This window comes from Haliaeetus leucocephalus, unplaced genomic scaffold (assembly GCF_000737465.1).
Source record: "Haliaeetus leucocephalus isolate CR32 unplaced genomic scaffold, Haliaeetus_leucocephalus-4.0 Scaffold1000, whole genome shotgun sequence".
Lineage (NCBI taxonomy): Eukaryota > Metazoa > Chordata > Aves > Accipitriformes > Accipitridae > Haliaeetus > Haliaeetus leucocephalus.
Window position 1 is genome coordinate 2,650,625 of NW_010973436.1, and position 11,019 is coordinate 2,661,643.

Consider the following 11,019-nt stretch of genomic DNA (forward strand, 5'->3'; position numbering starts at 1 on the left):
TTCACAGACACATTTTCTTGTATTGACACAATTCCTTTCATCTAGGCTTGCAGGAGTCCTTGGAAGAGTCAAGGCCTGATCTGAGATTCAAGAGACACCTCTTAGCCCCTCTAAGTCACATGCTGAGAGCTCAGAGGCTACAACTCATCTTGCTCGCATCACTCCTCAATGCTGTTTTTGGATAATCGCTGCACTTTTGGTGAAGTCAACAAATTTCCAGAACTTCCTTAATCCTTACATCTGCAAAACAGTAACATCCCTCCCACCCTCTGCCAGCCACTGGCCCCAGAGACTGAAAGAGAGAAAGGTGTTTCTTTTTTTTAAAAAGAAAATTTTTAATTTGTTTTATTTTAACTCAGTATTTACATCCAAGTCTAGCTCAGCCCCCAACAAGTGCTGTTTGACTTCAGAGGAGGGAGTGCTTTGCTCTGCTCCACAGTGCTGAGTCTGCCAACAAAGTTTGCTTGAGAGCAGAATGTGATAAAGAGATGGGAGAATTACTGTCGGAGCCCATCCGGGCGCTCACTCCAGCATCAGGAACTGGTCACTGCTCCAGACGCTGAGCCCAGGACAGCCTGGGCTTGCTTTGATGGGGCTTTATTGCTTCTGTGCATATGCTGCCCGCTTGTCCCTTACCTGGAGGGGTGGGCAGGAAAGGGGAGCTGTTGGACCATTCCTAGAGGGAGAAGGCAGGAAGTGCCTCTCCAAAAAAATTTTGTACTCCCAGAGACTGCTGAAATCTCTGTGGCTCCACCCCTGCTGCAGAAGATTCACAGGTCTTGGAGATCTCAGCCATGAAGAAATAAATACTAGAAGACACAATCTGCCATCTCCTCCAGACAGAGGGAGTCAGTGCCCAAGGCAAGGAGCAGGGAAATTGCTGCTCAGAGCCCAGGAAAACAGCAGAGCCTCCAGGAGAAGGCAGCAGCCAAGAGTCTGACATCCCTCCATGGAGAGAAGAGCCCTTCGAACAGCGTCACTCCAGTAGCCCAGTGCTGCTGGCACCAGCTCTCATCGCCTGTGCAGTGCACTCGCTGGCCGCTGGTCTTGGACACCTTCCCTCGCTCGTGTACCGCACCTCTTCTGTGCGCCAGCTGGCCCAGTTCCTGCTGCTCCCGACGCCCCCGTAGAGAACAGGCTCGGGCTGCCGGCTCTCCCTGCCCGGGAGGCTCTGCAGGGTCTCAGCACCCATTCTCAGAGATGGCTGCCTCAAGTGTTACAGGTTCATGCTGGATTGCTGCTGCAGCCATGCTGATGGCTTCCTCCAGGCTCTGCTGTTCTTCTAGCTAGTGGAGGAAAGAGAGAGATAACATTGTCCTCCCAAAAGGTGGGCTCGGGAGGTGTGGGCTCACTCAGAGCAGCCCCCAAGAGGACAGAGGTGCGAGGGATCGGCAGTGGGTGACACAGGCATGAACTAGAGAGGCAAAGCAGAGACAGACACAGCCACGATGGGAAAAGGCTGTTTACAAAGGAGCATTCTGCAATCCGAGGAGCATGGCCCTGCTCTCCTCTATACACAGGGCGTCTGGGAATTAAGGAGCAAGCACCCTGGGCAAGAGGCAATGCAGCAGAGCAAGAGGGCAAGTGCTGAAGCCAGTGGGTAGATGGGGACAAACAAAAGGGAACGTGGCAGGAGCTGTGTGGTACCTGCACTGCAATGTGGGTGCCGTTGGCAGTAGCCAGCAATGCCACCTGCTGATGACGGAGGGATGTGATGGCTGATTCTTCAGACACTACTGCTCCAGAAGTGACTATGGTAACCTAGGAAAAGTTAAGATGAAAAATGATCATGTTTTAAAAGAAAATGCAGTTCCCTTCTAGCAGGCTGTTTCTCCACAGGGAAAAGGGAAGGTCCCAGTGTTGTCTGTACCGGCTGCGTCTCAGTGCCAGCAGTGTTGGCCACAGTCACGGTGTGTGTGTCATCACCCGCCAGCTCTTCCTCAGGCACGGCGAGGGCACCGCTTTGCGTCACCATGCTGATTGCACTGCCCAGGGCCTGCAGGTCTTCCTGTGACAAACTGACCTGGGCGGGATAACAGCGGATGCTCTCAGCCAGGATGGCTTCTCAGGAAGCCTTACCCAACTCTTGAGTTTAGCAACACAAAGGTCTCAGTAAGGATGAAATAGTCTCTCCTCCTCTGCATGCAAGACCTATGGCACAAAGAACTCCAAGGACTTTGCGCAGGGTCATGGACAGAATCGATGGGAGAACTCACAGACCTCAGGTCTCCAGTCCTCCCCCTTCTACCACACCTCCCCTTCCCATTTAGCATCTTCTCTCCAGGCTTTGAAGGGACAGCGCTCTGTCCTGTGCACTGCTGCAGCAGAAACATCTCAGACTAAGAGGAAACAAGCATTACTCATGGCAGCTGTTTCCTTTGCCCCGTGCCACAGAAATGAGTTTTTCCCAGTCAGCACAAGAGCAGCTGGTGGAGGGAAGTACAAGAAAAGCACTGCCATATACAAATGATGAAAAAACAACCTCCAAATCCAGCCTGTGTCAGCAGAAACTGGGAGCTGCCTCTTGACAGCTGTCCAGGAGGTGAGCGCTGCCAGGCACTGTGCACAAGTCTGGGCAAACACCTGCAAGACCCCGTCCAGCAAGAAGGCGAGCTGGGGACCAGAGACCCATTCTTTACCCTCCACATCAAGACTGCAGCAATGGGATAAAGGTGTAAGAAGGGAGCCCTCATGACAGACAGAGCCCATGAAGGCCCAGGGTCTGTTTTACACTGAAAAAAAGCCTTAAAGAGAACACCAAGGCTGGGTAGAGGCAGAATCTCACTCAGGTAACTGTTGTTCTCCACATGCTGGAGGGTGTCAGTGTCCATACCTGCTCTGTCCCATCTTGATCGATAAGCGAGACCTGCGTAGGCATACCATCTTCCTCCTCCTCTTCATCTTCCTCCATCTCTGACAGGAAAGCAATATGCTGGCTTTTCATAGGAGAGTCTCTGTCAGCAGCAGCAGCTGAGTCAGGAAAGGGGAAGAGTAAAAGGGGTGAGAGAAGCACTGATCAGAGCATGAAAGTACACACCTGACCCCGGGACCTGCCTGTTGCCTGAAGGGCCAGCACAGAAGTGCACAAGAAGAAGGGTCTTTACCTCTCCGTGTACTACAGAATGGGCAGGAGTCTGTTCCTGACCCGTGACAGACAGCGAGGACCATGGGGAGCCCTTTTCTCTCATTTGACACAGATTTGGGTTTGATGGGGGAAGGCAGGAGGCCACAGCACAGACCTGGGTCTGAGAGAGGGGAGCAGCTGCAGGGTCTTGCTGTCATCTCTCTCCCCTTTGCCACACGGCCTCACCCAAGCCTGCCACAGGTGATGGAGCAGTGGTTGCTCACCCTCCAGCTGCTGCTGTTCGTAGAGGGCCTGTTCGCTCTCCTCCGTGGCCTCCAGCTCGCCGTGGCTGCTGCGCTTGTGCATGGCCAGTGTGGAGGTCTGGCGGTAGGTCTTCCCACAACTATTGCAGGTGTAGGGCTTGCAGTGCGTGTGGACCACGTGGTGCTTGTAGAGGCTGGAATACTCAGTGAAGCGCTTTCCACAGCCTGGCACAGTGCACATGTACGGCTTCTCTCCTAGGGCAGAGGCCACAGAGCAGAGCTTAACCCACTCACCCTCCTCATGCTCTGGAAAGGGATTCCCCATCAAGAGGGAATAGCTGGAGACAGACCAGTGGAACAATAATCAGTCCAATAAAGCAACTCCTATTTCCTTTAGCTCCCTGGCTACCCCCAGATCTACCCCTGCAATGCCTGGCCTGGAAATGACCATTTCAGTCCCACAGATTTCCCTGCTGCCACAGGCTGTCAGTGCAGCCAGCTGACTGGGGCGGGGCTGTCTGCATTTCACCCTCTCCTCCTCTTACCTGTGTGGATTCTCATGTGGTTCTTGTAATTGGTGGCACTGGTGAAGCCCCTTCCGCAGTTGGGCTCCGGACACATGTATGGCCGCTCGCCTGTATGCGTTCGGATGTGAACCTTGCGGATGTTGGATGTGGTAAAGGAGCGGCCACAGCCCACAAAGGGGCACTTGAAGGGACGCTCACCTGCATTGACAGAGTAACGTGGATGAGAGTCCTGTTACAACACAGCTACCTGGAATGCCCTGGACACCTGTATCCCTTCACTGCTCCATAGTATTACAACAACAAGACCTCAAATCAGACCCAACTGCTGGCACATTTCCTCTAGCAACATTGGCATCCCCACCCTTTTTGCTCTGCTGTTCGTAACTGAGTCAAGAATCCCTAGCACTACTTCTCCTATCCGTCTACTTCTGTCTGAAGACAACTTCAGTTCTGCCTTGCTTCATGCAAGATACAAAAAGGCATGTCCTGGACAAAGGCTGAAGCAGTACTTTATCTTGAAGACCCTTTCCAAGGGCAGCTCAGTTCTCTTCCATTACTGCTCACCTGTGTGTGTCCGGATGTGTTTCTGTAGATCGCCAGATGTTTTGAAGGCTTTGCTACACACGTCTTCTGGACACTTGTATGGTTTCTCACCAGTATGTGTTCTCACATGGCTCTTCAGCCCATACCCTGTCCAGGAAAGAAACCACAATTAATTTTATAACGAGAAGGAAGTAATATGGCAAGCTGCGTACAACCTCTCAGTTCATGCATTTTTGAATGTCAGTCCTGTGTCTGCAAAACTCAAGGGGAAGAAATATCCAAACAGCCTCACAATGCCACTGACAACTCAGCTTCTTCCTGTAACTCCTTTAATCTGTCCGTAATCAATCAAGTCCCAGGCAGTCTCCAATGCTGCAATTCCTTCTCAGAATGGTTTAATAGCTATGCTCATTGCACTCTGCTGGAAAAAAGCCAGGGCTGATACTCAAGAGTGGTTTGGACTGGACAGAAAACAAAATTTGCTCAAAAGAGAAATTGTCACCTGTAGCAAATGCTTTCCCACAGCCTGGGAAGTCGCATGTATATGGCCGGTCACCTGTGTGAGCACGTTCATGTACCTGGAAAAGAAAGAACAGGTCCCTAAAATGAGGTCCAAGACAAGGAGGAAGGAAAACAGTGTGAAGAAATCTAGCTGGTGGAGAGAATCTGAAGTTCTGTGTTAGATTTCACCTTGGCCAATTAATACATCTGGATCTCCCGGGCAGCCCAGCATGCAACTCAGCCTTTTGTATAGAAGCATTATGATCTGGCACTGTAACATGGGGACATGTCTGGTCTGCACACTGCATGACTGCATGTTACTTGCTTTACCTTTAGATGGTGGGCAGTGGTGTAGAGGCGGCCACAGCCTTTGTACCCACAACGGAAAGCTCTACTGCCAGCCTGCTGCCCCTTCTCATTGCTGTGCACTTCCTCCTCCTGCAAATCCTGCGGAGAGACATATGGAAATTAATTCGGCGAGCCACTACAGCAGGCTTCGCAAAGCCCACACAAATCATTTCCCTCCTTGCCATACATATGCACTCCTTCAGTTATTCTCACAAAAACATGTTCCTACAAACACAACTTGTGCACATATGGTAAAACCCAGGTGACAGGGCAAGGGTCTAGGAACCAGCATTTCCCATTCCCACCTCCCAGCTCACTGGGTGTTCTCAGGCACGTAACTCACCTCTCTGTGCTTCACTTAGTTAATTTGTAAAACTTGCAGCTAATATATTTGCTAACCTTGCAGAGAAGCCACAAAGCTTTTTTAATTACTAGCTGGCAAAGCACTCTGCATCAAGAGAAGTTCGGCCTAGTTTCAGAAATACATCACTGAAAAATTCAGACCTGGGAAGGGATGTTGCTGGAGTCCTCACTCTTCATACGGCAGGTGTCTGTCACTCCCTCCTCTTCCTCGTCAGACACCTGCAAGTAAAGAAGCACAGGCACTGTTCATGCAGCAACCCAAGCAGGAAAGCATTCACATCAGCAGTGGCACTCCCCTCTTCTCCAGAGAGCTAGGGGAGGCTGGTCCTACCACAGCAGAAAGGTCTCCACTGGCAAATCTTAATGCTGCCCAGCTGAGCACTGTCAGCACACTCCTGGTAGCCCCTTCTCACACACCACCATGAAGATGGGAGAAAATGGTAGCACCCACGACATTCAGATGGGGCACTGCAGTGACAACACATTAGGATCTGAAGCTATTTTGGTTTTTGAGGCCTTTGTCAACATGGGGAACAGTGACCATAACTTAGCAACTCCTGATATGTAAAAGGCTAGTCTCGATCTGCTGCCTGAATCATCTGTGGAAAAGAACATCAAACCCACATGGCATTATGAGAAACCCAGGCAAACAGAAAGAGAACACCTACAAGGAGGGACATTTAAAGCAAGAAAAAAAAAAAAACCCAAGCTGTATCACAGCAGCTCTCTGCTCTTCCCAAATCTGGGCCTGCAGCAGGTTAAGGGTGGCAGGCCCAGAACTCTGTAGGAACTAGCTAGAGGGTCCAGCAGGAAACTGCCCCGTTCTAGGTCCTTAACTGTCAGCCACCTGTCAGTGGTGGCACTCTCACTGGAGCCCTGTCCAGTTTCTCTTCTCAAAGCTGGCACTGATGAAAAACAAATATACAGAAGTACTAATGAAGGAGGACACTTAAACCCCAGGCCAAAGGTGGACTACACCAGCCCCTCAGCACTGCTGGCAGACCATGAAAGAAGTGTTGCTTCCTCACCTTACTGGCGTACTGCTTTAATGCATTAATGGTCTCAACATCAAAGGCATCGTCTGCCTCCTCTCCAGCCAACTCCTCTAGCCCAGATTCTGCCTGCACTTCCAGGATGGTGCTGCCAGGTGGCATGATAACAGGACGATGTATGTAGGCAGTGGAGCCATCCTCCAGCTGGATGGCCTCAAAGGTGCTGGGGTCATAACTTTCTACAAGAGGAAACCAATAAAATCAAATGTAAAAGAGCTGCTGAGTGCGAGGCACTCTTCGTCTCCCTGGACTACCTACAGCCTTGGAAATCTGTGACACTTTAGCAGCTTTTACTCCAGCTGCCAAGGGAAGAACAGGGAACACTCTTTACCTTTAGCCGTGTTGTGTATGTAGGCCATGCTGCCATCTTCCAACACCACTGGCTGACCGTCTTCAAAAGCCACAGACTCTAAAGAAAAAGAAAAAAATTCACCCACCTTACTGGAAGACTCAGATGGGATGGAGGGGATACTGCATCAGTTCCTGAACCCTACAGTATTCACACCCACAGAAGAGGACACAGCAGGGCTGCCTGCTTGCACTGAAGGTCAACCACAGCTATAGGTTTTAAAACACCATTTGAGCCCTTCTGACATGAATTATGAGGTTTTTAAGGCTTCATGCATAGACTCACCACACTTCTTTAGCTCATTGGGGTAATGCAGTATCTCACCAATTCCAAAATGCCAGACTATGTCCTAGACAAGAACAACGGCTCTGGCACAGGGGTATGTAAAGGAGAACACAAACATCCCACGGCAGCATGGGGGAGAAGGAAAACCCATCTCACTGTGCTTGTGCATTTGGAGGCAGGGAACAGGATGAAGGGAGGGAAGGGACACAGCCAGGCATACAAAGTGGGTTTCAAGCAACTTTTTAAGAACAGAAAAGGGAGGTGGCATAGAAGTTGCTTGGGAGGGTGAAGGAAGGACTGCACAAAGCAACAGAGGTTTTTCTACTACCTGCCCTTTTACATCTTATCATGGTCAGGGAGTATTTCTCTGTGCCACTCTGGTGCCTCCCACATGAAATGAATTCCCATCACCTCTCCAATTAATTAATGTCACCTCATTTCAGAGGTGACATTGGCTGATGGGTCAATGACCAAGGTGGTATTGCTTCCAACAATCCCCACCCTCCCCCACCAAACACCTATTCCAGAAGTAATATATTATCTCACAGTTCAGAGGAAATTCCTGTCCAACTGCTCCCACGTGAAACGAACTTTGTTTGGGCTCTATAGTTGGCACAAACACAGCACAGAGCTTACCAGCCTTGCTTGTAGACTTGGGAGCTGTCAGACTGACAACTGTGAGAGAGCCCACAGGTGAAACAACACTTAAACATTTGCTCACACCACCAGCAAATTCGCCTTCTTGTCAGATTGCTAAAAACTTTGCAGGAAATCACATGTTCTATGTCCTTGCTCATTCAACCTCAAAACCATGGGCAAGAAAAAACCCCCTACACCTGTAAGGACTTCTTAAAGCTAATAAAGGAACCCGACTGTTGGAACACAGACAATTGCCGTTACATCTACAACATCCTTCTAAAAAGAGGTGAATTTATGGTCCTCACCTTTCTGAACTGTCACCTGATGGATATAAGCTGTGGTCCCATCTTCAAGTTCAATGACTTGCCCTTCAATCAGCTTTTCACCTGAAACAGTTAAAAAAATGCCATCAGCACTGCCTGCAGAGTCCAGTCTTCCTGGTCCCATGAGCTGTCCCCTTTGCTGCATCTTTGCAAGGAAACCAGTCGCGAAGACAGCGAAACTGTTACTTATAAGCTGTTATTTATCAAATTTTCCCCTGAATAGCCATAGAGGCACTTAACTTCCCAGAAGTGCTGGAGCTCCCCTTTCCTAGACAGGAGGATACAACACAAAGAACCTCAGTCATCACTTGTTTACAGGCTGCCCTTCACAGCTCTGTAAGCCAAGAAGCAGAAAGAATGATGTGTGCTAAGCTTTTTGGATCTAAAGTAGAAAGCAATTACACTTGTGCTGGAGAAAAAAAATAAAGTGGGAGCTTTTAATGGCATCAGCAAGGGCCTGAAGATTTATTTTCTTCTGCTTTGGTGGAGGATGAACTCCTGAAAAAAAATTACAGGACCCCTGATGGTAGACTGGACTCTTAAAATAGTGTAACTCTGAGTAACCCTGTAATAATGTTTAAGTTAGCAAATTATTTGATGCAGAGAGAACACTGGTCTATCCCTTTGAACAGAGGAATCCAGGTTGCTTTCACCTGGTGCACAATGTTTGGGGGGGTCACAAAACCTTGTGGTTTTCAAGATAGTCCAGCGCCACACATGTAATAAACTTGCAGTGAGTTTGCACAGAAAAGAGAGCAAGAAAGCAATCCCCAGGACATGAAGCCTCACAACTCAACCATCCTGTTCCACAGGCTGGGAAACAGTGTGTTCCTTTTCTCAGGAACAGTGGGTGGTGAAGGAAGGAGCACCTCACAAACACCAAAATAAGGCCAGGTGTTGAATTTGGCACTAATATTACTTCAGTTAACCAATGCCAAGCTCAGCACCCCTTTGAGTGAGAAAAACACTACTGTGAACCAAATTCTATGCATCTCAGTGAAGTAAGTGGTTAGCTTCAGGTGAAGTTTTGGTTGAATAGGGTCCTGCAGGCCATAGTGTGAACTCCCATTTCCCCAGTTACCCTGGGGAGAACAGGGCTCACTCTAGTCTGAAGAGAACCTTCATTTTCTACAGCAACAGCTCTCCCATCTCCAAATCTTTATTTCCAAATGAGAGGCATGTTTTATTTCTGCCATCTCACTCTTCTGTGCAAATCTAACAGATAGCTGCTAGCTTCCTGTACCAAGTAACCATACAAGATACATGAGAGCTCACTTGCCGTGAGGGCACTTTTGATAAGTCTGACTAATTTCACAGTGTCAATCAGGAGACTTTTAGACTTTGCAGCCCAAATGAACCATTACCTTTGACAGCCTGCTGAATGTAGGCTGTCGTCCCGTCACTAAGGGTCACTGCTTGCAAGCCCAAGCTCTCCATCCTGCCCCAATAACTGGTCCTCAGACATGAATTTCACTTTACTCAGCGTGCTCGCAGAGAGCACCAGGACCCAGAGCAAGAGGTTTGTGGAACAGCAAGTTGTCTTCTTTGTTGCAAGCCTTAAATAAAAAGAACAATTCAAATTTTATCTTTTCCCAATATACATATACTCACTTTTGCACATTAAGAAAGGTTTGAATGGCAAACTGTTTTGGAGATTATAAAGGATGAAACTGGACAAAAGATGCACCCCTTCCCATACTGATGGCAGGCAGGGCTAACAATCTATTCCACAGACAAATACAAGATAAAGCTTATCAAGCCAGTGAACTGACAGACTCTTTTTAGAGATAGTGCAAATGCCACATTCAAGCCTTCCCACTCCCCAAATGATCTGCAGGAAAGGTTTCCGAGTACTTTATAGTCTGAACCTACAGGCTGAGGGTGTCCTCTACTGCAAGAGACAGGAGCAGGACGATGAGCTTTGTCCCTGGAAGCATCCTCATTCTCTCCTCCCTTTCCTGTCTAATTCCCAGCCTTCTGAGGAACAGAATTTCAGGCTATAAGCAGATGATGTTAAAACATCCACACCCCCATGAAAACATTTTGCTAAAGAGGCACTCTGCTGATAGGTTATCTTTAAAAGCAGCTGCAGTGGATTCTTCATGAGTAATCTCTGAGATAGCCTAATATTTTATCATTTTGATTTCCAGGAACATGTCTGACTGCTCTGTCTGTCACCGCAACGCCCCGGGGTGAAGCCAGGCTTTATGCCACGCTTAGTGCCCTCTAACCCGAGTGCTCCCTACCCCCGACAGACAGCTCCTCTCCAGCTCCAGCAGATTCTGCCCGCTTTTAGGGCTGACACCTCCCGAGAGGCCTTGCAGCTCGTTTCCCAGCAAAGGCTCCTTCCCAGCAGGGTCGCTGGGCACCGCTGGGGAATCGAGGCCCCTTTGAGCTGCTGTGGCTGCCATGCAAACTGCTGTCAGTACTGCTGGAGGGGCTGCGACCCCCTGGAAGAGATGGGGCAGGCGCTGCCTGAGGAAAGCCAGGTGTAGGCTGCGGTGGGAAGCCACCCAGGGGATGACAAGGGACGTGCCTCCCGCGTCAGGGCGGGCTGGGGACAGGGCAGGGCCGGGCAGGGCCTGGCGCCCTGAGGAGCAGGACGGGGCCTGGAGCCATGGCGAGCCCTGAGGGGAGCGCCAGGGCGGGAGAGGCCCAGGTGCCGGCGGGGAGACACGGCGGGGCTCCCCCCGTGTTGTTAGCCGGGGGGGGTGGCGGCAGCAGCTCGCCGGGGCCCGGCTGCCCCTCGGCCGCCATCTCCC

At 50.0% G+C, this 11,019-nt stretch overlaps 1 protein-coding gene across 4 annotated transcripts in view; it reads right to left on the reverse strand.

The window, feature by feature from the left end:
• Positions 1-379: 379 nt before the first annotated feature.
• Positions 380-11,019, reverse strand: part of ZNF76 (zinc finger protein 76) — a 10,802-nt gene continuing 162 nt past the window's right edge. The window contains exons 1-15 of one of the 4 annotated variants that reach the window (XM_010584655.1): positions 10,130-10,748; positions 9,622-9,813; positions 8,240-8,320; positions 6,993-7,070; positions 6,638-6,840; positions 5,751-5,828; positions 5,229-5,345; positions 4,900-4,975; positions 4,419-4,544; positions 3,873-4,052; positions 3,349-3,582; positions 2,834-2,970; positions 1,871-2,023; positions 1,648-1,761; positions 380-1,286 (exon numbers count right to left, since the gene is read on the reverse strand). In XM_010584655.1, coding sequence (XP_010582957.1) covers positions 1,182-1,286; positions 1,648-1,761; positions 1,871-2,023; positions 2,834-2,970; positions 3,349-3,582; positions 3,873-4,052; positions 4,419-4,544; positions 4,900-4,975; positions 5,229-5,345; positions 5,751-5,828; positions 6,638-6,840; positions 6,993-7,070; positions 8,240-8,320; positions 9,622-9,694 — 1,755 coding nt within the window. In that variant the 5' untranslated portion in view covers positions 9,695-9,813; positions 10,130-10,748 and the 3' untranslated portion in view covers positions 380-1,181. Of the gene's footprint in view, positions 1,287-1,647; positions 1,762-1,870; positions 2,152-2,833; positions 2,971-3,348; positions 3,583-3,872; positions 4,053-4,418; positions 4,545-4,899; positions 4,976-5,228; positions 5,346-5,750; positions 5,829-6,637; positions 6,841-6,992; positions 7,071-8,239; positions 8,321-9,621; positions 9,814-10,129; positions 10,749-11,019 lie in introns of those variants that run through there. The other 3 variants (XM_010584653.1, XM_010584656.1, XM_010584657.1) reach the window with 3 other exon arrangements.